General features: G+C 38.0%; 1 protein-coding gene across 3 annotated transcripts in view; it reads right to left on the bottom strand.

Moving 5' to 3' along the window:
* Positions 1 to 26,436, bottom strand: part of ADAM23 (ADAM metallopeptidase domain 23) — a 177,591-nt gene that overhangs the window by 86,185 nt on the left and 64,970 nt on the right. For all 3 annotated transcript variants that reach the window (XM_009444104.5, XM_516049.8, XM_009444105.5), the window contains exon 4: positions 3,547 to 3,610. In XM_009444104.5, coding sequence (XP_009442379.1) covers positions 3,547 to 3,610 — 64 coding nt within the window. The remainder of the gene's footprint in view (positions 1 to 3,546; positions 3,611 to 26,436) is intronic.

The following is a 26,436-nucleotide window of genomic DNA, read 5'->3' as shown; positions in this document are numbered from 1 at the left end:
AAAAAAAAAAAGATAACTAGGTGAGGTGATGGGTGTGTTCATTAGCTTGAGTGTGGTGACCATTTCACAATGTACCAACATATCAACCTGATGTTTTGAATAATACATACAATTCCTATATATACAATTTAAGTTACATACCTTAAATATATGTAATTTCTATTTTTCAATTATATCTCATTAAAACTAGGGACGAAAAAGGAAACTAGTCACAAAGGCCCACCTATTATATTATTTCATTTATGTCCGGAATAGGCAAATCTATTGAGATAGAAAGTCTTAATAGATTAGTGGTTACCTATGGTTGGTAAAAGAGAGACTGGGGAGCAACTGTTAACAGGTGGTGTGGTTTCTTTATGCAGTGATGAAAATATTCTAAAATTAGATTATGTTGATGGATGCACAATTCTGTAGATATACTAAAAACAATTATATGCTTTATGATACATAAGTTATATCCCAATAAATTTGTTTAAATAAGAAAAGTAAATAAATTACTTTTTAAAGTTGTAAAAAAATCAACAAAATAGTTTTATTATATATTATGTGCAAAGCACTGGTAGGAACTTAAACAAAAGCTATTGCTCCATCAAGTGCAGAACAAAAGTTCTTCCTTATTCTTGGACTGATACCTAGCATTCATATTACACGCTTCTTTTTGACCTCTCCAGCTCCTATATTTGCTTCACATGGAAAGAAGCACTTTTAACCCACGTCCATGCAATAAAAGTAAAAGCCAAGACATTAATCTTTTCTTAGTGAGAAGTAAGAATGAGAGAGGGGCTTGTTAGTGGTGAAATGGGAAAACCTAGACAACCCTCTTTGCAAAGTATGGTTGCAACTAATTCCTGGGATGCTGTCAATATCCACATTCACATTTAACTTCATAGCCAAATAGACTGTTCTTTAGTTACGTGGAAAATATTGTGTGTCTACATGTGTGTGTACAATGTGTGCATGTACTTTTCTCTAAACAACTTGAGATCTTTGAGCCGGGCGCGGTGGCTCACGCCTATAATCCCAGCACTTCGGGAGGCTGAGGCGGGTGGATCACAAGGTCAGCAGTTCGAGACCAGCCTGACCAACATGGTGAAGCCCCGTCTCTACTAAAAATACAAAAAAAATTATTTGGGCATGGTGGCAGGTGCCTGTAATCTCAGCGTCTTGGGAGACTGAGGCAGGAGAATTGCTTGAAACCAGAAGGTGGAGGTTGCAGTGAGCCGAGATTGCACCACTGCACTCTAGCTCTGGGCAGTAAGAGCAAAACTCCGTCTCAAAAAAATAAAAATAAAAAAAACAATTTGAGATCTTTAGGGGAAAAAAGGCTGCATTATGTGAAAGTAAGTTTAACCTAGCCATTCTTACATATTAATTTCCTTTTCTGGTACTCTGTACAAAGATTTTCTGAAGCAGCATAAAAGACAATCTTCATGAAGTTTATTTACAAATGCTTTAAAAATATATATATATGTAATGGTGGGAATATGAATTTATACAAACTTTCAGAAATAAAAATTGTTAATATATATGAAGAGTGTTAAAAAATTGTACCAACTCTTTGACCCAGAAAATTCCTTTCTCAGAATTAATTCTGAAGCAATTATAAGGGATGTATTCAAAATGTATCTGGAAGGCCTTCCCTTGAAGTTATTCGGATAGTGAAAGATTGGAAAGAGTCAAAATGTCTATCACCAAGGCATTTTTAAACATATTATAACAAATGAATTAGAAATAATATTATGAAATTTTTAAAAATTAAAGGTTTAGAAGATTACTTAATATATGCTAAAATATTTAAAATTTTGCTACATTTAAAAAATCTTGATATAAAATAGTGTGCACCATATCATCTTGGGTTTTTCTGATGTACATAAATACAGACACATAAAAAACAGACTGTTAGTTCATTATCTATGAAGCACGTAAGTTTGGGTATATGAGCTGTTTGAAGAAAATGGGTCATGAAAGAGAGAAAAGCAGTGAACACAAAAACAAACTGCAGTGAACACAATTTCTTTTGCTAGAGCTGAAATACCTTTTAAGTTTTAGTTACAACTGATATCAGATTTGGAGTGTCTTATTAATGATAAGGTCTCCTTTTGGGACCTCAAATGACCTCTGGAGGCCAATTAGCTATTTTGTTTCTTTAAAAAAAAAAAAAAAAAAAAGTAACTAAGTGCCTTAGTGAGAAGTCTGGATCAGGTTTCTGTGTCCTGCAAATGTGGCTCATTTGCTGAGTCTATAAAGTTCCCTGCAATCTTGTCTACTCCAGGCTCATGATTCAGCATCTGCAGTGCTCAGGGCCCTGGCACAGCTGACAGAAGCTTCAGTTTGTACAAATGCCAGGAAGCTTGTTCCCGCGCTTGATTTAGCTTTTCTGCTCACTTTCCACAGCACTAACTTTTAGGGAGACTCAACAACCCCCAAATGCAACCTAAGGCAAGAACTGACAACTAATAAGAATGATACATGAAAGTTCTTAATCTGTGGCACAAAACTCAAAGGCTGGAAAACACATCCAATTACAAATTGAAATGTTATAAATCCTGAGACATGCCAGGGCCTCCTGAGCAGTATTTATAATGAAGGACACCTATAAACATTTGCTGAGAAGCCATCAGATTGAAAATCCCAGTTACCTATATGGCACAAGTCCACATACGGGAAAGGTGCTACTTTTATGCTGACATGTGTTAGCAATCTAGGAAAAAAACAAACAACAAATCCAGTGAGGTTTCCCCACTTTGTTTCCTTTCTGGTGCCCCCAGTAACTGGGACACTGCTCAGGTTCAGTGGCACTTGTTGATTCCCTAGAAGTCAGAGTTTCTTTCTGTAGCCATTCTGGGGATCTTCACCCTGACTGACGGAGGTCACTGTTTCTTACATACAAATCATCTCTCTCTCTCTCTTGCTTTAATCCAAATCCACTTGCTCTTTATTAATCCTCCCTGAAGACAAGAAAGTTCATCTCCAAATGAAGGAATCAGATACCCAAGTACCCTCATATTCAATGTCCCGTGGCCTTAAGCAGGCTTATTTGCCCTCTCTCTGCCTTAATTTCTTCCATAGTACAGCAGGAATAATAACATCCACCTCATAGAATTGTTATGAAGGTTAGAGAAAAAGTACTACCTAAATCTCACTTCCCCCACCTGTCCTCTGCCCTTCTTGGGCAGCAAAGTCATTTGCACTAAAGAATCGTTCTAACAGCCCATCCAGTCTTCTAATCCAGATTCGATGGCCATGAGCCTCATCCTTCTTTACTAACTACTTTCAGGTGCTGATATGGAACTGTATAGCTCTTTATACTATCACAAAAGGTACTGCATGTATAATCAAAACAATAAACATTTTTTGTCCTGAATACCTAACGTTACCTCAAACATTTGTATATTTTAATAAATTTCTGCTCACTAAAAATAGTATCATTGTAAAAGAGCACAGGTGATTTTACTGAGACAGACGTCAAAACAACGCAGTGTGCACTGATCAACTCTATGATAAGCACATTTATACTAGAGAACTTGCCGACGCCGGTAACCGTACCTTAGAGTACTGTGGTTTCCCATTTTCGTAGTGAATCTCCACATAATCAGAAGACAACAAACCACTACAAAGGAAAGAAAATAGAGTGATTTCTGCATCTAAGACACTTGGAGGTTTAAAAACAATCGGCTCAATAAATGAACGTGAGGGGCATGCAAACCAGAAATAGCTTCAGTCCATGGTTAGTACAGAAACAAAAACAGGTTATCATCGAGTTTCACACAGTATCCAGGAATAAATTACTCCCCAATCTGCGGGGGAAAAAAAAAAAAAAGACAAGACACAGACAATCTAACGGTGAACTCTTTTTTTTTTTTTTTCTTTTTGAGACTGAGTCTCGCCCTGTCGCCCAGGCTGGAGTGCAGTGGCGCGATCTGGGCTCACTGCAAGCTCCGCCTCCCGGACGGTGAACTCTTTTTATTCACATTATTCAGGATCTGATTGATATGTTAATTAATACAGAACAAACCAAAAGGCAAGTAACTTGAGGAGACAGATCCTATAAAAATTCCACAATTATGCCCTAAACAGTTGGAATGTCATAAAATGTAATCACCAAGGAAGAGTATAAAGCAAAGGTCAGCAAGGGTTTTCTATAAAGGCCAGGGAGTAGATATTTTAGGTTTTGTGGGCCATGCGGGCTCCACTATAACTACTCAGCTCAGCCATTATATTGCAAAAGCAGCCACGGGCAGTATGTAAACAAATGAGCATGGCTGTATTCCAATAAAACTGTATGGACACTGAAATTGGAATTTCACATAATTTTTATGTGTTATGGAATATTATCCTTCTTTTGATTTTTTTCAACCATTAAAAAATACATAAAACAAGGCCAGGCATGGTGACTCATGCCTGTAATCCCAGCACTCTGGGAGGCTGAGGCGGGTGGATCACGAGGTCAAGAGATCGAGACCATCCTGGCTAATATGGTGAAACCCCATCTCTACAAAAATACAAAAATTAGCCACGCGTGGTGGCGCGCACCTGTAATCGCAGCTACACAGGAGGCTGAGGCAGAAGAATCGCCTGAACTCAGGAGGCGGAGGTTGCAGTGAGCCGAGATCATGCCACTGCACTCCATCCTGAGAGACAGAGTGAGACTCCATCTCAAAAAAAAAAAGTATATATATACACACACACACATATAAACATTCTTAACTTGCAGACTGTACAAGTTAAGAATGGCCAGAGATTGCTTGTGTGCAATAGTTTGCCAATTCCTGGGATAAAAGAAAGGGTAAGGGGTCAGGCACAGTGGCTCACACTTGTAATCTCAGCTTTGGAAGGCCAAGGCAAAGAATTGTTTGGGGCCAGGAGTTTGAGAACCAGCCTGGCAACATAGCAAGACCCCCATTTCCAAAATATTTAAAACATTAGCCAGGTGTCGTGGCATGCACCTGTGGTCCCAACTACTAGGGAGCCTGAGGTGGAAGGATTGCTCGAGCCCAGAAGATCGAGGCTGCAGTGAGCTACGATTGCACCACTGCACTCTAGCCTGGGTGACAGAGTGAGACCCTGTCTCAAAAGAAAGAAAAAGAAATTTAAAATAAATAAATAACAAAGGTTAAGAAAGTCATTGAAGTCAAATAGTGTTTAAAACCTATTTTTTAAATAGGCAAGTTCCCCAACTTGTATGTCAAATGGAGATGGTCAAGAATGTGAATCTCATAGAACATTGTGAGGATTAAAGGAAACCATGAATATGCAGTACTTAACTCAGACTATGCAGTACTAGGCTAAGTACTGCATTTCTTAGCCTAGTACTTATTCAGTACAGAGTACTGAGTATGCTGATTAGGTACACATTAATTGGCATTGTGGCAGTCACTATTTTTATTTTAACTCAACTTCTTAAAACATATTTCTCCCTATACAATGTGGAAATACAAAATATGTGCCTCCTGAAGAGCACTGGATTATTAGGGCATCTAGGTTCCTGTTTGGGCTCTATCACTAGGAATAATGACAAGTGATAACTCGCATTTGCTGACCACTTACTATGGCACAGGTACTGTTATAAGGACTATAATGGTATTAACTCATTTAATCCTAATGGGAACTGAAGGACAAGAGTAGGTCCCACTCTAAGCCAGCTGTATGCTCTAAACTTGGGTCTTTATTTCTTCTTATGCAAAAATGAAGGGCTAAAGCAGAAGATTCCTCAGCTCGTGCCCTATTCTGCTATTCTGATTTTCTATAATTTTGCCTCATAGTAGGTTTTCTTGTTAGGAAACTGTGACACTACTTCTTTAGCTGAAAAATGGGAGGACTCAATGATTTTGCATCATTTTGAGAGCTGCATCTGATGCATTCTAAAAATAATCCAGTGAAGAGGGCTGGAAAGGGGTGTTGAGCACCAGTCAACAGAGTAACTGGGGGCCTCCTGGGTATGTTCTGCGTATGTCCTGTGTGTGCTGAAGGACAACCTTTCCAACACAGAAAGGAAGCCAATGCTTAAACTTTAGACATGTTTCCCATTAAAATCACAAACCAAATGTGTACTGAAGGATAATTCTACACTTGAAACTAAATTGTGGTATGTCTACTCATTCCTTTTTAAAAATCTCAGATAGTAAAAGTAATGGCAATTACTGAACTCTGTATACATGGGGAATATCTCACAGGGTGCAGAAACTTATTTCACTGCTAGTTAATTAAGTTAGCTACCAGCACTATGATATACATAGATGAAGCTGGTGATGGTATCATTCTTCTGCGGAAAGCTTCTGCAACACCAGGAGGCAGAGAGGTCTCCCTAACTACATTCCAACTGTGTCTCTCCACAGGTAATTTACTATTTTCAACATTTTCAACCACACAATCATTGGAGCATGTCTAAGAGTTGGGAACAACGTTATCTTAATTTTGCCTGTAATTACAAGGGCATTCTAACCATGAATTCCCAAATCTGATAAAGGTCACTTTAATTATCCTATTTCCCTCTTTTAAGGGTCTCTTCTTCTCATGAACATACCTGTTTCTAGTCTCTCTGGCATTTTAGAATCTTAAAGAAGAAAAACAGCTACTTTTCAGGAGGTCTATGGCAAATACTGAGAGAAATACACCACCATATGCCCCTCCTCACCATGCCAGTCCACTCTTCTACTTCCTATAAATAGCACACATCCCCATTTACTCCATTCTTTCCTTCTGTCTGACCACAGCCAGCCTCCCTTGAAACTAATTCTTCCACTCATCACAGTACCCCTAGCACCTGGCATAATGCCTAATGCATAGTAGGCCCTTAATCAATATCTGCTGAGTGAGCAAACATCTACCAACACCTGCTATAGGGGCTTGGAAACAGGGTGAAAAATGCAACTTTCAAATTGAAACTAAGCAAAATCAGCACAAATGTGCAAGATTGAGCACCTCACTCAAAAATATTATTTTGTAATCTCCTTGAGAGTGAATTACATCAACTGAAATGTAACCTAATTAATTATAAAAGTCTTGAAATAATATTGAAATGTAATTTTTAATGATGGACAAGAAACACTAAAAAGGGAGAAGGGAATAGTTGATTGTGCAGTGGTGTCTCCAGCCCCACCCAGCCAGGAAGGAACCGGTAATCTATGTCTCCACATGCCTGAAGATGAGTTGTCCTTTCCTCCACCTCTGCTTTCTGTAGTCCTAATACAATTTCCTGTTGGAAACACAATGTTCTGAAATGCTAATACTCATCTATTTAGCAATTGCGGACCCAAACATAAACTGGCATTTTACTTTGTTGATCAGCCAATTGGATGTTTGGTTCTGAAGATGCTAACAACTTGTGGGCAAACTCTGAACATCCTAAATTCTAAAATAAACATCTTTTTTCAATCACTGAAGCTACAGAAAAGCTGTATTCTCTGGCTACTTCCATGCTTCTCATGCAGGTTATCTGTTGAAAGAGGAGTGACCTTTATAAGTAAATGAATAAACGTAGGATGGAAGTTCAAGCCAGTGAAAGAAAGTGGAAGAACTAGAACAAGGAAACTCTTGAACCCACTCACTCTGCACCTTCATGGTGAATCTGCACCACTAAAGTGGTGAAAACTCTAGGAACTCTAGAATGAGACTAAATATGATTTTACTCAAAATATGAAGAACATGTAAGAGCAGGAGAATATAAAACTATTGAAACATGACAAATGAGCCAAGAATCAGGTCAATGAAGGGAACTGTGGCAGAAATAATGCTGTGTGTCCACCAAATGCTATTTCATTTTCCCCTTCCTGGCATCCTGATAAGACCACATTTTGCAGGTTCTGCTGCAGTTAGGTTAGGGCCAAGACAATGGATCATGGCTAATGAGAGATGAAGGAAGTGATGTCTGTCCCTCTAGTGTGACCACTAAAATCCCTGCAGGATTATCTAAGCCCTCTCTTCCAAGGCAACCCTGGAAGCCACATGCTCCAGATGGCATAACAGAAATATGAATGCAGCCTAGACCCTTTCATCATGATTTGGAGAAGAACTGTCTAAAAGAGCTACACAACTTGCACTATATCGCAGTGTGGGGAAGAGATAACATTTTACAGTGCTGAAGTCTCAGATTTCATGTTTGTCACTGAAACATTGTCTAAACTGTCCTAATTTCAGGATTTATCACAAATATCTTTTAGAAATCTATGTTCAAAGAATTTCACAATCATCAGCAACTATACAAGCAGAGCTGCTATTATATTTAGGAATTGGAAATTCACAAAAAGAGATTTACCTCAGGAAAGTTTTATATGTATGTGTATAGACGTGTGTGTGTGTGTGTGTGTGTGTGTGTGTGTGTGTGTGTATTTGTTGGAATCCTTGAATATGAGATTCATGTTTCTAATGTAAGTAGACACATAAACAGCCATGTGGTCAAAACTCCCAAAAGTTTATATCTTCCATTACAAGGAAGTTCCATATGGAGAAGCCAAGGATTCTAATAATTGGAAAAGTTAGGTACCAAGATTCCCTAGTATCTAGGAAAGCTATTAACCAAGAAGAGTAGATTCCAGTTTTTTTGGAAAATAACTTGAACCCCTTACTTTAAACAAAGAACCAGCCAGATGCGGTGGCTCATGCCTATAATCTCAGCATTTTGGGAGACTGAGGCAGGCGGATCACAGGGTCAGGAGTTTGAGACCAGCCTGGCCAACATGCTGAAACCCCATCTGTACTAAAAATACAAAAATTAGCCAGGTGTGGTGGTGAGCGTCTGTAATTCCAGCTACTCAGGAGGCTGAGGCAGGAGAATTGCTTGAACCTGTGAGGCAGAGGTTGCAGTGAGCCGAGATCACGCCACTGCATTCCAGCCTGAGCGACAGAGCAAGACTCTGTCTCAGAATAAAACAAAACAAACAAACAAACAAAAATATGCTTCTCTTTGGAGTAATTCTGGTCAGAAAAGTTTAAGGGCAGGCTGATCAAAGAAAACAATTGTTCAGAACAAGACGACGTGGCCAACTGGGCCTTGGGCTATGAGGAAGGCTACTAGAAAAGATATACATTGGACCATAAAGGAAATCATTTTTTCTACATGACTTAAAATCATTTACTTCATTGTAAAAAGTGGTTGAACTATCAGTCTCTGGAAGTCCTTTCTAGTTTTAAAATCTGTATTCTCTGAAATTTTGTATTAAGCACTCAGTTTATTTCTAACTAGGAAATTGAGTGAGTTGCTGAGAACAAGCTTGTCTGAAGGAACCTAGAGGCCCACACAGCATTTCTTCACCAGCAGAACTAGGTAAAAAAAAGTCTAGATGAATAGTAGCAAGCACCAAGGCCTAACAACTGGATGGCCATATAATTTATCATCCAAACTAGGGCATTTCTGGAAATGAAAAGAGGCATATTAATAATTGTGCCAGGACAACAGACATACATAAACCAGGAAGGGCTATCCTGGGAAAACTGGGGCATATGGTCACCCTACCTAAAGGCCAAATTTAAGGTATACACATCGAATTCTACATGGAAGGTCAGGTTGGTCTACAAGGTGGAAAATACTCAAAAGCTGAGATTCTAGTAAGCAAACAGTCTGTGAGTATGTCTTCTCCTCCAGTTGCTTTTGGGTTCTGTCATCATACTTCACATGGCCACTGATACAGTTTGGCTGTGTCCTCACCCAAATCTCATCTTGAATTGTAGCTCCCATAATTCCCACGTGTTGTGGGAGGGACCCAGTGGGAGATCACTGATTCATGGGAGGCAGTTTCCCTGATACTGTTCTCATGGTAGTGAGTAAGTCTCATGAGATCTGATGTTTTATAAGGGGAAACCCCTTTCACTTGACTCGCATTCTCTCTTGTCTGCCACCATGTAAGACATACCTTTCGCCTTCCACCATGATTGTGGGGCCTCCCCAGCCAGGTGGAACTGTGAGTCCATTAAACCTCTTTTTCTTTATAAATTACCCAGTCTTGGGAATGTCTTTATTAGCAGAGTGAAAATGGACTAATACAGCCACTGTTTTAGGAAAGCCTTGAGTAGGTGCCTTAGGCTCTCTCAGTGCATAACATCAGTAGGTGGATCTGGGCAAGAGGAGTCAGCAGTGTAAGTTGTGGAAGTCAGGAAGCTATGAGATCACATTCACTGCAAGACACTGAACTTGTCAGGTGGTGACTAGCCATGCACCTTGCCATACATCTTTGTTCCTAAGTAAACAGTAGCACAAATACCCTAATTCAATTCTCAGTAGTAAAACATGTAAGTTACTTCCATATGTGTTCAAATTGGGACTGGAACAGAAGTTAAACAAACAGTAGAAAAATTAAATGATATCTAGAAAAGGAGTACCACAAATGCCCATATTTCTCATGCAAAGTCAGTCATCTGATTATCTGCTGCTTGAAAGTACTTAAGTTCTCAGTACTGGGAGCCCTAATCACACCTAAATGAGCGCTGACATTCATCCAAGAAGTCTCCCACCACCCCTTCCTTCCAGGTACACATTTCATTCATTTAATGACAACCAATGCTGTCATTGTGGAGACTCTCAACTTCATGGAGCCTCGAGCGTAGTGACATTGTTATGGCCAAGGCTCCATGAAGCCACAGTGAAGCATCGTGCCCGCTCCCTCTTTCCATTAGAAGCTTCTCTGTTTTGTCCTTTTATACACATATTTTAAATTCACTAGATAATTACTGTAAGTGGTAATGCAGACACAAAATTTAAACTCAATACATTCATATAAACATAAGCTTGTATCCTACAATTATGCTTGCTCTTATATTTCTTTTCTTTTTGTAACAGAAGACTTTAAAAGTATAACAATTTTTCAACCATTACTTTTCTAAAGTTTTAAAAAAAAATTAGACTCATACCACCTAAAATAGTTTTCATACCAAAAGTTGTTTCAGCTAAAAAATAAACACTCCTTTGAGTGTAAACAATACAGTAAGAATTTTAAGCTACGTTAAAAGATCGAGGACATGGAGAGGCTGGGATTTAAGCATGTAGCAATGATATATTAAGTGGGTGAAAATAATTATAGGTTGCATAGAGGCTTTGTGTTAAGTCAGACAAAGATGGCATGCCCGGCAAGGGCTGGTAAGTGTGGGCACATTTCATAGGAACAGAACTGCAGGCAGAGAATGTTCCTAGCATGAATAGGTTATAGAGGTTTTTCTTTGGGGGTAACAAGAGAAATTTAATGATCTCCTAAACCATATGAGAGATTGCAGTGGAAATGTAAATGTGTAGGTACTCCTGCATCTCAGGTAATGGTCCCATTAGCCATAATAAAGTTTAGAAAACCCTAGTATAATGAGGACAAGAAACATAGGCAGGCCTGCAAGCTAATTGTAGAGTGGAGAAACGAAGAGTTAGGAGACTTGAGGTGATATAAAAGCTGAGAACCCTCACTCAGCTGGCTTGATCAGCCTAAAAGCCAGTGAGAGTTCCCTTCTGAGGAGGGTGGTATCAGAAGAAAAATCTTTAAATAAAAAATGAAAGATGTTTCATTTCTTCCCCTTAACTTAAAGCTCGACCATATGAAGTGGATAACACATTTCTAGTTGTGGCTACCAGTGTCTCTCCAAGTTTCCAGTAATTTTGAGATTCCTTTATGACAGAATCATGGTTACTTTCACAATCTAGTTTTACCCCCGTATGTCATAAAACCAAAAAAAAAAAAAATTAAACACAAGGAAAACTGGATCCAAATAAAAAAGGCCTATCTTCTGCACATAGTTACACATCACTGAAATGCTATGATGAACAAATTTCAAAGCTAATAATGAATATAGTTGGTGACTATTGCTAATCCAGCTTCTTTTCTGATACGTCCAATATTTATTAACATAACTATAAAGCAAGCATCACACATAGAGAAATTGCAGAGAACAGAAGAGGATCCATGATCAGCTTTGCCTTCTGGTAACCTTGTACAGAAGAAACTACTCTCTTCCAAGTCCAGTTTTTGCCACATTCTAGGAAAAGAACTCTTTTCATTTTTTTACTTTTTTCTTTCTTTACTTTTTTCATTTTTCATTCTATACAGAAAAACTGCACATCTGTTTATATGGTGTTCTATTCTTCCTAGGTATATATAAAATAGCCAAAAGAATAAAAAAGAAACCAACAGAAAAACTATCAGAAATAATAACAGTTAAGTAAGGTGACTGGTTACAAGATAAATATGCAAAAACAAAACACATTTCTAGATGTACAACCAACAAAAAACATCTAAAAATAATCTAGGGGGAAAAGTTTCTACTAACAACAACAAATTTTATATGTGTACAAATATAGTTGAATTTATTTATATATGTATAATGTACACAGAGATATATGTATATGAATATACATACATATATATTTACATACATATATATAACCTATGAATAAACTTGGATTTAAATAAACATGAAGAATTATGTATACAACATGCAACTCATGAAAAAAAGAAAACAAGAAATATTCATGGTGATCAATCATATACCAACCTACAGCTGCACTAGCAATAAAATACCTGTGAATTAAAATAATGAAAGAGATCGTTTTCCCCCATCACTTTAGAAAATAAAAATGAATGACAGTAGCCACTGCTGGCAAGGATGTAGGAAAACTGGCATGCAGAGGGCAATTTGGCAATAGGTATCAAAAGCCCTGAAAGCATGTTCACCCTATAATCCACAAGTTCCACTCATAAGGGTTTCCTGAGGAAATGACTAGACAAAAAACAATACATGCATGATGTAGGTGAGAGCAGCTTTCAAGGCTTTCACACTTAGAAAGATGTTCACAACATCATTCAGTGAAAAGAAAAATAAAAGAATACTATGCTTGGCAACTTTTTAGAAGTATGTTTATATACATACATTCACATATAGAAAAATGTCTGAAAAGGTGTATACCAAATGTAGCAGTGAGCTACTGTTTCCTGCAGAACTTTCAACAGTTTTTATTTTCTTTCTTTTGCTTAACTGTATTACCCAAAATTTTTACAATGAATGTATACTGCCATTTTAAGACGAAACCACAATACAAGCTATATTTTTAAAGGAAAAGAAGCATAGTTCCTTTAATAAAGGAATTATTTAATTAAGGACTAATTTCGAGTCCAGGAAACACCAGGAACCACAGACATTCACAATACCACCACCTACCATGCAGGGAGCAGCAGCTGACCAGGCTTTCCCTACATCCCCTAAACTCAATGAGACAGATGTTCCCTGAATATCGGCTGGTGGGAGTAGGTAAAGACAAAAAGAGAAACAAAATGCCTCTCACCGTCAAGGTGATTATAATCTCATTGCTAAAATAAGCCAAGGCAGCAGTTAGCCTACTACCATAAATAACAAACAAAGCATCAAGCAGCCCTCAAGGAGAAAATTAATTTCAATTAATATGATCAGGGAACCCTTTAGTGAAGAAGCAGGGCTTAGGCAGTCTCTACGATACAATTCGGACAGGGAAATATGGGCAGGAAAGAGAAGATCCTATAGACAGGGACCACTGTGTACAAATCCATGAAACAGGAAAAGGCAAAGAGGCCTATTCAGGGAAAAGCTAAAAGTCCAGTTGAGCTGGGGCATCAGTGATACGGGGCAATAGTGTTGAAAAGGTGGGTTTAGAAACAGTGATCCACAGGCTTAAGCAAGGGGTAGGACTTTCAAAGGAAAGGGAACTCTAGAACCAGAACTCAGAACTTGGAAGGCTATTTATAAAGGCTGAAAGCAAGCAGAAGCTGCAAAGACTTCAGGACCTGGGAAGGGCTGAACACAGATAAGATTCTTTTACTGGGTCAATTAGAGCCATCAGCAAAGTAATTAATGTTAGCAGCAGGAGAGAACGGCAAGAGACCAGCAAAGACATTAAGGAGCAGCCTCTCCACATATGAAAACCTGTGGCTTTAACTGTCCTCCACTCATTCAATTAACGGCCGAAGATACTGAGTGAGAGAAAAAAATAAGAAGAAGAGAATTAAAGAAATGATTAACAAAGATAAAGGTTTTTAACTAAATGTTGCCATTTCTTTAAATTCTTTCACTGTAAATTATAGATGTTTGTCCTAAAATTTATTATGCAAATGCTAATGTGTACTTTGTAATTTTACACTGTTTTAATAAAGGAAGAGTAAGATTTTTGTAGAACTACTACTATTGTCTTTTGTGTGCTCTCTTCCTCTCTTTTTGTCCTACCTAGGAGAAGCCCAACTCTTGATTTCTCCTGCACCACCACAACCTGAGCCTGGAATATATCTACTGGCTGAACTGAGACAGGGGCCTCTGTAGAGCAAATCCCCAAGAGACAGACTGAGGGCACGTCTGCACAACCCTGTAAAGTAAAAGGCATTTGAAGTTGTCACCCTTGATTTCTCTGTACTATACAGAAAACAATATTCTGTGCAATCATGGTACCCTTCATACATATAACACAGGAATGTTTAGAGATGATAATCTTGCTCCTTTTTATTGTTTATTTTTTTGAGGCAGGCTCTTGCTCTGTTACCCAGGCTAAAAGGTGGTAGAAATATCACGACCCACAGCAGCCTCAACCTCCCAGCTTCAAGCAATTCTCCCACCTTGGCCTCCCAAGTAGCTGGGAACCACAGGCATGTGCCACCATGAGTGGCTTATCTTTTTTATTTTTTTGTAGAGATGGAGTCTCACTATCTTCCCCAGGCTGGTCTCCAACTCCTGGGCTCAAGCAATCCTCCCTTCTTGGCTTCCCAAAGTGCCGGTAATAGAAGCAATAGCCACCTTGCCAGGCTGGTTCTTCTTAAATAGTAGATATGTTTAAGTAATTGTCACAATGTAGCAATTAGAAACATACTTCTACAGTAATCTCAAACCAGTATGGTAGATAAGAACACAACCTACCAAGAAGAGAAAGAGAACAGAGAATTTTTAATGCTTTCTTCATGTGGGTACAAAACTACTATCATACAAAGTGGCAACTATTTTTTTAAGTTATCATTTAGAAAAATGACCTTCAAATAAGCCCACCTTCTGAGCACATTTCATGGCATCACAAAAATTGTTCATTGGGACTTCGATTGTTTAAAAAAAAGTCATGATTGTGCTTTGTTTACCTAAATCACAACTAATTTCTCTAACAAACAGAATTTTCATTCTTCTAAATTATGTACCATTTTAAAATAATAACAAGCTAAGATACCTCTGAAAATTACAGAATATATTGGAAAAACTATCAGTCATTTGTAGCTTCTTTGGAAAGGATAATTCTTCCAACTGGTGTGGACTTTCAGATTCAGTGTTGTTTATGAGCGTGGTAACCGGCCCTTTTTCACTGTGCTGTCATATCCTGTCACAGGGGAATGCCTGAACTAAACAGGCACCCAGGAGCTGACCATCTCTGAGATCTCAGAGAAGTAACTAACATTGTCCAACTAGTCTTCTCCCTTACAAAAACCAAGAATGTTGAATTATAGGGTCTCTAAGAAAACTTCTAAGTCTAAAAGAGTGAATATGAGTATGATTGTCATCATCTCCTACCCTAAATATACACCTAGGCTAAACTGTAAGTTGAGGACTATTAACACACACATCTATTTGATATTTTCATCTATTTGATACATGCTTTGTCAAATAATCAGCTATTGCATACTGGGATGACTTCAGGCCCATCTTTTTCAGAAGGTGCTGAAAGAACAGTTCTATTTGTATTGCCTATATGCTGTAAAGAGCTGCTGAAATTTTCTTCTAATTCTACATATTTCTATGTACCTCAACTAAAAGACTGTACCCCAATTACCAAGATGTAAAGTGATACACTCTTTCTACAGATTAGATTGATAACAAAATTCCTTTACATAGAAATTAATCTGAGAGCTAATGATCAAGATCTGCTAAAGCCACAGTTGTATTAACACCAAACTATTTAAGTGGTCTGCTGAAAATCAGACAACACAATTAGAAAACCATCACTTAATTGTAATTAAAACAAATTTAAAAAACCTGAGAGTCATGCTAACATGTTTTTAATCACAAAGACACTAAAAAACAAATATACTGAAAATATAAGTACTCATCCAGCAAAATCTTATAATAAGCAAATTTGATGACAATTGATATCACTTTGAAAGACATGTATAAAATAGTGATTAGAGGTGCATAATTTAATCTACTCCAGGCTAATTATAGAGTCTAGACATTTTGCATAATACTAAAACTGAATTTTTATCTTTTAACTATTATTAAGTATTTACACTCGATTCTCTAAATATATGTCTTGAGATCATTTTAAATAATTATGAGCACACACATTCCTTCTATCCTAATTAAATATAATGTGCCAGTAATAAAATCCAGTGGTAGTAGAAAAATGCAGAACAGATCTATAAATCAGAACTTTAAGACAATTTGTAAAAATGAGCATTTTTCCTGCAGCCAGACAACTTTCATTAAATGGTCTTAAATTTTCAGCCCATGTAGACCATCTTACTCACATTCACAAAGTGCCTTGCAGTGTTTGGATCAAAAGCAAAACCTTTGTAAGATTCCAGAAGCAGCCAAATCCCAAAGAGACTGACACAGAAAAAGAGAGAAACTATTCTATTTAGGTCTTTTAGAGGGACTATTTTTAATTTAATCTTAAAACCAGACATTTTTAGAACCCTGGTAGAAATGCTAGCATTAACTGTATATGGTCCATTATGGCGAATTTACTATCAGTATCAGTTCCAGGAACCAGAATGGTTAGGACTAGATAATATATGAGAAAAGTCCTAAATGAACTGATTCACATCCAGGAAAGCCACACCAAGGTTGGTAACTCATGACAGGGGTAGAAAAATGAAGTGGCCACTCCAGGAAAAATCCAGAAGCTTGTGGTCTAGCAGAGTCAAAATTCTGGGTCAAGAGAAATGCCTATAAAGGCTAGAGATCATACCAGCCTGTGGACACTAGAAAAACAAACAAGACTCTCCAAAATAACCAACCCATAAAAAGGACAGGCACCACATTGCATCCACAGTTCTTGGTATAGCTGCCTACACGGAGTAGGCATTCTAACGTTTGTTGATGAAGAGTCAACAAGTCAAGCAGCTCAGAAAAAAACAAGACGGCACACCATACTCAAGACAGGAATCCACAGGAACCTGAGGGTCCTAGAGGCAGGGCTTAGCCCCCAGGTAAGCAATGAGGGGTCTGAGGTAGCACACGGCAGTGGCAGCAAGAAAACTTTGAGACTCGGGCTACTTTCTGTCTCTATCTTTTGTAGATAAGTATCTGTGAAGGCAAAAGTCAATCCCAGGCAGTCAGCCCATGAAGACTGGGAATGTGAGGCTGAAAGAACAAAGGATGAGAGCAGACATGACTGCAAGATTACTTCAGGAACAGTCCTCTTTAGTTTATTTCAAACAGAGCTTTACAAAGAAAGTGCATACGTGTGTTTAGGTGTATGTGTTGTGTGTACGAGCGTGTTTTTTTATTTTAGCAAGCTTACTATTATTTTATTTTTATTTATTTATTTATTATTATTTTAGCAAGCTTACTATTGTAAGACAAGGAAATGCTGCTGGTGTATGTCCACAATGATCAGGAGGAAATGAGGTCAGAAGAAGTTGTCTGCCCTCAAACTGCTAGGCCAAAATAGAAAATTTCCAATTATTCCTTATCAAACAAGGGTAGGTTGGGTGCCAGCTCACTGAATATTTGCATTATATGTACGTGAACTTTTCTTTTTACACTAGTTCTAATTTCAGTGACACAGCACGAATAGCTGAAATCCTTCAAGAGTGAACGTCTGTGCCCTCCCAAAATTCATATATTGAGGCCCTTAACCCCCAGTGTGATGGTACTAGGAGATGGGGCTTTTAGGAGGTAATTAGGTTTAGATGAGGGCAAAGGGGTGAAGTCCTCATGATGAAATTAGTACTCTTTTTTAAGAAGAGACCAAAGAACTTTGTCTCTCCCTCTCTCTCTCTCTACCATATGAAGACACAGCAAGAAGGTGGCTTGTCTATAAGCCAGGAAGAGGGTCTTTGCCAGCCACTAAATCTTGAGGTGCCTTGATCTTAGACTTCCTAGCCTCCAAAACTGTGAGAAATAAATGTTGTTTAAGCTTCCCAGTTGATGAAATTTTGCTATAGCAGCCTGAGCAGACTAAGACAAGCATTAATTCTCTCCTCAATCCTAAACAAATTATTCTTTTGTGGAATGTTAGGAAAAAAACGCATTTACATTATCTTTATTTTTTTCCTGAAAATTCTATTGTTACTATTTTTTATCACTACTTGGTTTTTTCTTTCTTTTTTTTTTTTTTAATAAAAATGTCCAAATCTTCCATGTAAGCTTCAGGATGAGAGGTTACCTTGGGTAGGAGTTGGGGTGGGGGAACGTGACTGAGAGGAACACAGAGAGCTTCTGAGACACAAGCAATGTTCTATTTCTCAACCTGGATGGTGGGTATATACGAATGTCCATTTTATTACTCTTCTTTAAACTGCGTGAATATATTTTCCACTCCTTTATGTGTACATTTCATAATTTTCATAAATTAGAGGAAAAGAAACCCAAAATGTTTACAGATAATAGAAAGAGAAGAGCCCAGCCCAATTCTGACATTAAAAATTTTGAGTATGAGACAAAATGAGCCAGAAACAGACCCAGGAAAAAGCCTCTGGAATTAGAAAGCTGTCACTACTAAGACCAGAACAGGAAAAAAAACTCTAAAGAACATGTGGGAGGTGAAAAGCACAGAGAGAACAAAAGGCAACTTTCTCCTTCTCTAAAAATAGCAAGCCTATTAGGCCACTTTTAGACTCCAGTCTAAAAGTGTTCACATAGGAGTCCATTTATATTAAAACAGTAAAACTTAGAAAGGAAAAAGTTCTTGGAGGATGCCAAAGCATGGAAAAGTTCAAAAATTTCACGAAATAATAGACCAGACAGGATTTGAACTATATCTGACTTTATTACCAAAATAGTGAACTATCAGACCAGAGAGCTGTAGGAGCAGAAGATTAAAGGGTAAGACAAACCAAATCCTTCCCCACACTGTTTTTTTCTATGGAAGGACACAGGAGCAAAGACTGTGTATGGTGCAACATGGAGCAAATCTCATGGAGCAAATCTCATGGAGCGTGCCACCACAACAAAGCTGGTTTCAAAATAAAATGGCAAGGGAAATTATCCCGTGCCCTTCCCTGGAAGAATGTGCAAACTTATATTTGATTTTTAAAAAACAGATCTTGCTTTCAATCACCAAAACTGCCGTGGCTGGAAAATATCAATCTCAGTTGTTTCAATGATCACTAGAAAACATATTTCTGAGTTCATAATGACAATAAATGTCTTCCTTTTCTGACTCCCATATTCTCCTACTGTAATAAGAGATGTTTGTACACAGGAAGGTGAAATTCATGGATGATAACACCAACAGTGAATCTAAAGAAAAGCAAGACCTATGATCACGACTATACTGAGATACAGGCATACCTTGGGGATACTGCAGGATCTGTTCCAGACTACCACAATAAAGCAAGTATCACAATAAAGCAAGTTACACAATTTTTTGGTTCCCCAGTGTACATAAAAGGTAGGTTTACACTATACTGTACTCTAGTCTATTATGCATGTAATAGCATTATATCTAAAAATACTTTATTGCTAAAAAACGCTAATGATCACCTGAGCCCTTCGGCAAGTTGTAATCATTTTGCTGGTAGAGGGTCTTGTCTTGATGTTGATGGCTGCTGAACTGAGTGATCAGTGGTTGCTGAAGGCTAGAGTGGCTGTGCCAATTTATTGAAATAAGACAACAATGAAGCTTGTCTCATTGATTGACTCTTCATGAAAGATTTCTCTGTAGCATGTGATGCTGCGTGACAGCATTTTACCTGCAGCAGAACTTCTTTCAAAATTGGAGTCAATCCTCTCAAACTCTGCCCAACCAAGTTTATGTAATATTCTAAATCCTTTGCTGTCATTTCAACAATGTTCACAGCAACTTCACCAGCAGTAGATTCCATCTCATGAAACCACTTAAGTAACTCTTCATCCATTCAAGTCTTATCATGAGATTGCAGCAGTTCAGTCACATCTTCGGGCTCCACTTCTAGTTGTTCCTCTCTTACTATTTCTACCACATCTGCAGTGACTTCCTCCACTGAACTCTTGAACCCCTCAAAGTCATCCATGAGGGTTGAAATCAACTTACTCCAAACTCCTGTAAATGTTTATATTTTCACCTCCTTCCATTAATTAGGAATGTTCTTAATGGAATCCAGAATGGTTAATCCTTTCCAGAAGGTTTTCTACTTATTTTGCCCAGACCCAATAGAGTAATCACGATCTATGGCAACTATCACTTTACAAAATGTAATACAAAATGTATTTCTGAAATAATAAGACTTGAAAGTTGAAATTACTCCTTGATTCATGGGCTTCAGAATGGATGTTGTGTTATCAGGCATAAAAACAACATTAACCTCGTACATCTCCATCAGCACTCTTTGGTGGCCAGGTGCATTGTCAATGAGCAGTAATATTTTAAAAAGGAATCTTTTTTTGTCCTGTGCCATAGGTCTCAACAGTGTGCTTAAAATATTCAGTAAACCATATTGTAAACAGATGTGCTGTCACCCAGGCTTTGTTGTTCCATTTATGGAGCACAGGCACAACAGATTTCGCATAATTCTTAAGGGCTCTAGGATTTTCAGAATGCTAAATGAGCACTGGCTTCAATTAAAGTCACAAGCTGCATTATCACCAAACAAGAGTCAGCCTGTTCTTTGCAGCGTCGAAGCCAGGTTTTGAGTTCTCCTCTCTAGTTAGGAAAGTCCTAGATGGAGTCTTCTTCCAATAGGAAGGCTGTTTCATCTACATTGAAAATCTGTTGTTTAGTGTAGCCACTTTTATTAATTATCTTAGCTAGATGTTCTGGATAACTTGCTTCAGCTTCTACATTAGCACTTGCTGCTTTACCTTGCACTTTTATGTTATGGAAACAGCTTCTTTCCTTAAATCTCATGAACCAAATTCTGCTAGCTTCAAACTTTTCTTCTGCAGCTTTTTCATCTCTCTCTGTCTTCATAAAATTGAGGGGAGATATGCTCTGGATTCAACTTTCACTGAATGGAATGTTTTGGCTGGTTTGATCTTCTATCCAGAACATTAAAACTTTCTCCATATCAGCAACAAGGCTGTTTCACTTTCTTATCATTCCTGTGTTCACTGGAATAGCACATTTAATTTGCTTCAGAAACTTTTCCTTTGCATTCACAACTTTGCTAACTGACTCAAGAGGCCTCGGTTTCAACCTGTCTCAGCTTTCAACATGCCTTGAAACTATGCTTAGTAATTCCTACCTTTTAATTTCAAGTGAGAGACATGTGACTCTTCCTTTCACTTAAACACACAGAGGCCAGTATAAGGTTGTTAATTGACCTAATTTCAAAATTGTTGTGTTTCATGGAATAAGGAGGCCAGGGAGGGAGAGAGAAGGGGAATGGCCAGTCAGTGGAGAAGCCAGGACATACACATTTATCCATAAAGTTCACTGGATTCTATGGGTACAGTCTGTGGTACCCCAAAAACAACCATAATAGTAACATCAAACATCACTGATCACAGATCATAATAATTTAAATAATAATGAAAAAGTCTGAAATACTGCGAGAATTACCAAAATATGACACAGACAGAGAAGTGAGCATGCGCTGTTGGAAAAATGGTGCCAATAGACTTGCTCAATGCACGGCTCCCAAAAACCTTCAACTTGTTAGAAGCACAATATCTGCAAAGCACAATTAAGTGAAGAACATAAAACTAGGTATATCTGTGCACTCATTTTATATAGTTCAAGGCACTTCCAGATGCTTTTTGCTCAAAAAGAAAGTCTTTTTCAGAGTTTCTATTTTTTCATCAAAGACAATACATTACATTGTTAGACTATTTAGAACATCCAATAATTCTAAAAAGGGTTATTCTAGGAATGTCTTCACATGCATGCTCAGAGGGTCAGATCAGTATTATAAATTGTTCTATTTTTATACAAAAGTTTTTAGATCTTGAGGCCATGTAACGGCACTCAATAGCCTTTTCAGCTGATTATAGTATCTAAAACCAGAGGACATTTTTGAAATAGCTAGCAATTTAAATACCCACACTAAACTGCAATTTAAAATCAGAAATGATGAGTGAAGTAATAGCATAATGAGGCTTTTTTCCTTTTTTCTGTGTCTCATGCCTGATCATTCTTACAGTTCTTAACTAGAGAAGAATTTGAATTTGTTCGTCCTTTAAGAGGCTATTAAGCAGCCTGTTTAGAAAATTGAAAGTAATTCTAATTTTTAAACCCATAATCTCATGAAATAAGCATGTGGCTATCAGTTCTCTTTATCTCTTTTATGTGAATTCTAAGCATTACACCATTTCTTACAGTTACCTACATTTCACCACATATGTCATTGAAATTACCTTCTAAATATTCCAAATCCCAGTCATCTCCACCTAGTGTTGAATAACTCAGTGAACGTTCCTAGTTAACAGAACCTCATTCGTTACTTTGTCATCCAAGGCCACTGACACTGTAACATACCTAGGGAAATATGTAACAATCAAAATACTTCCAGGGAATGAAAATGTTTCCTTCCCTCTCATTTTCTGTCTTAGACTATCATTAATTTTTCCTTATTTGGATTCCTTGCACAGATAAGTTCCTCATAAATAGCAACAAAGGAATAAAAAAAGAGGAATAAAAAATTACTACACATTCCCTATAGAAAGAAATTAGTCCAATTTCAAGCTGCTAAAAACTACAAAGCTAAATACTGAGAAGTCTAAGCCAACACATGCATCCCCAGAATTTCAACAGGTCAGGGGACCTTCTAGGGGTGAAGTGAAGAAATGTGAAAGTTCAAACGCCTGCTTGCCACACAGAGCTCCAAGGAGGTTCTGCTATGAGCTCCACTGACCTGATTATGCCCCTAGGGAGGGAGGCACCCCTCCAAGGCAGAGAACAACAGACTGGTGAAGAGTGATCAAAACAACAAACTCCAAACAAGCTGTGGAACCCTGGCTCACTCTTCCCTCCCTGTCCCCACTGGCTCTCCTCCCCACACTCTGCTTCAGCAAATAGCTGTCCCCATGCATGGAAGAATCATAATGAGAAAGAAGAGAACACAGATAACCAGGAAGAAAAGAAAGAAGGAAAGTAGCAAACCGCGGGGGAGATGAAGGATATGCATCATAAGAAAACAGAGGAAATGTTCAAATACTCTGATCTCAAAGAAATTATAGAAAGAACCTCTTTTGTAAAAGGACTTCAAAGAGACATCATAAAAGAACATGAAAAGGCAGCTGGCACAGCTCAGGAGAGAAAAAAATGAAATAAAAAATAAATAGTACAAGGGTGCAACCCAAATTAGAAAAAGGAAAAACAATGAAAATACAGTCAGGAATCAATGATAAAATGGTATAGAGATGATAGACAAAAAAGATAAAAGATACATCTTGTTGGTAGGTACTCCTAAATAAAACACATGGAAGAGAAAAAAATAGGTAAAAATATAACAGAACAGAACTTTCCTAAAATCAAAGAAAGACTTGAATTTGCAGCTCAAAAAACTATACCATGTTCCTGGAAAAACTGGTAAAACAATGAACATAAATAGTGTTAGTACACCTGGAAGTTACTGATAAAGAAAAATCATATGACCATCTAAGGCTGAAAAAGCGAGCTCTCTAAAAGGAAAAACTAGGTGGCCTCACACTCACTGAGCAAATCTCCAGCTTAAGCTGAGCCATTTCTATAAAGTCCCAGGGAAAGTATGATTCAAAATTACATGTCCAGCCAAGTTATTCTTCAAACATTTCCCAACTGTTGAAGAACTCATGAAATACAACACTCAAAAGTCTTTCTCAGACAATCTGCTTTTTAATTAATTCCAGTCAAGCCAAACACAAATAATCCAGGAAGTATGGAGAAACCATGCTAAAAAGACCCATGATGGGCCCAGTTATTTTAAGTAATTGGTATTTATTGTGGTTACTAAACAAAACACAAATTTAATAAATCTTGGCAATGTAAAAAGAATAGTATAACAGGTGAGAATGAAGTGAAAGAAGTCTTAGTATATAAATTTCTTCTCTTCTTAAATATACAATCTGAGGCATTTCTTTTTAAACGACTCCATACAAAGTTCTTCACAACTTTAGTAGGATTTTTTTAGCAAGTAATATGTTTTGTTATAAAGAAATACAGTATTTGTCTGATCTTCACCAATTCCTTCCATTTCATTTGTTTTTCTTTTAAATTTAATATTTATTAAGCCCCAAAAGAAGGTGCTCATAATTAGAATCACAGACCATGAGTTCCTCCATGTATAATTCCTCCTAATGTGATTTCATGCACAGTATATGCACTTCATAACTATGATGCATAATTAGAAAGCAAAAACTAGGAAGGAACTAAAGAGACCAAGTCTAGGAAATGAGTCTCAATTCAAGACTAACTGCAGTCAATTGGGTCTGACAATCTACAAAACTATGTTGATAAAGATTCTGAGCTCAAGTCTGGGATCCAAAGGAAAGACTCCTACAACTATTAGTTAATGTCAAAGCCACGGGCTCAGGAGGAGAGAAGGAATCACTCGTGTCACACAGCCACTACTGATACTTGTCTTCATTACATAAAACTTATTACCATAGTTTATTTTTTGTTATATAATTTTAACTATGAAAATAATACAAGTTCATTACAATGTCAAAAATACAGAGGTAAAGAAAATACAGGCTGGGCGCAGTGGCTCACACCTGTAATCCCAGCACTTTGGGAGGCCAAGGCCGGCGGATCACCTGAGGTCAGGAGTTTGAGACGTGCCTAACCAACATGGTGAAATCCCATCTCCACTAAAAATACAAAAATTAGCTGGGCGTGATGGCGCATGCCTGTAGTCGCAGCTACTCGAGAGGCTGAGGCAGGAGAATCGCTAGAACTCAGGAGGCAGAGGTTGCAGTGAGCCAAGATCAAGCCACTGCACTCCAGCCTGGGTGACAGAGCGAGACTCCATCTCCAAAAGAAAAAAAAGAAAAAAGAAAATACAAATAATCTCCCCCTGAAAAATAAATTTAATATTGTATTCAAATTTTGTTAAATTTAATCATTTATATTTAAAATATCATTATAGAATAATCTCATATGTGTACACTATCAAGCCTTCTATCAGTATACATACAGAGTTCTCCGAATTAAGTTTAACAATATTAATAATGGTTACTTCTGAATATGAATCTGTTTTTCACTTTTTCTTTGTATTCTTTTTGTATCGACTTGACATTTTATAATGAACAGTCACTTTTCCAAAAACATCTCTTTACAAAAAAACTGCTTTTGATTTAACAGCTATTCTTCTATGTCTCAAAAGTACAAAGACTTCTGACAATGAAAAAGAAACTAATATAAACATCTATTGCTATCTTCTTTTTATATGATGGTTTGGTGACAACAGGTCTCTAACTTCACTATTGAGGATGAACAAGTAACTTGGGATATTCATTGCTTCATCATGACAAGCTGCCATTTTAATGAATCCTTGGTTTTGGACAAAACTTTGCCAGCGATCTCAGAGAGAAAAATTGAGAAAATTATTCATAGAGTTACTAAGGTGCGTTTGTTACAAGTCTTATGTTGTTGATGACTTCTCAGAAATAAGACAAGGTCTTTACTACTCAAATACAAAATGCCTATTTCAGCACCTGGAACTTAGTAGGTACCTCAATGCATGCTATGTATAGCTTCATTAGGTGATATTTGAAAAGCAGGGGGCTTTACTAAGCCCCTTCCTTTTCTTTCTTCTTTTTCTTTTTTTTTTTTTTTTGGAGACAGAGTCTCAGTCTCAGTCCAGGCTGGAGTGCGGTGGTATGATCTTGGCTCACTGCAGCCTCTGCTTCCCAGGTTCAAGCGATTCTCCTGCCTCAGCCTCCTGGGTAGCTACGACTACAGGTGTGAGCCACCACGCCCGGCTAATTTTTGTATTGTTAGTAGAGATGAGGTTTCCCCATGTTGGCCAGGCTGGTCTCAAACTCCTGACCTCAGGTGATCCACTCGCCTCTGCCTCCCAAAGTTCTGGGATTACAGGTGAGAGCCACCACGCCCAGCCTAGCCTTTTCTAAGACCTGTTAGTAAAGTGATAAAAAGTGAACTAGGCGGCCGGACACAGTGGCTCACGCCTGTAATCCCAGCACTTTGGGAGGCCAAGGTGGGCGGATCACGAGGTCAGGAGATCAAGACCATCCTGGCTAACACGGTGAAACCCCGTCTCTACTAAAAATACAAAAAATTAGCTGGGCGTGGTGGTGGGCGCCTGTAGTCCCAGCTACTCGGGAGGCTGAGGCAGGAGAATGGCGTGAACCTGGGAGGTGGGGCTTGCAGTGAGCCGAGATTGCGCCACTGCACTCCAGCCTGGGCAACGGAGCGAGACTACGTCTCAAAAAAAAAAAAAAAGT

Source organism: Pan troglodytes, chromosome 13 (genome assembly GCF_028858775.2).
Source record: "Pan troglodytes isolate AG18354 chromosome 13, NHGRI_mPanTro3-v2.0_pri, whole genome shotgun sequence".
In the NCBI taxonomy this organism is placed as follows: Eukaryota; Metazoa; Chordata; class Mammalia; order Primates; family Hominidae; genus Pan; species Pan troglodytes.
This window is presented reverse-complemented; position numbering and strand designations above follow the sequence as displayed.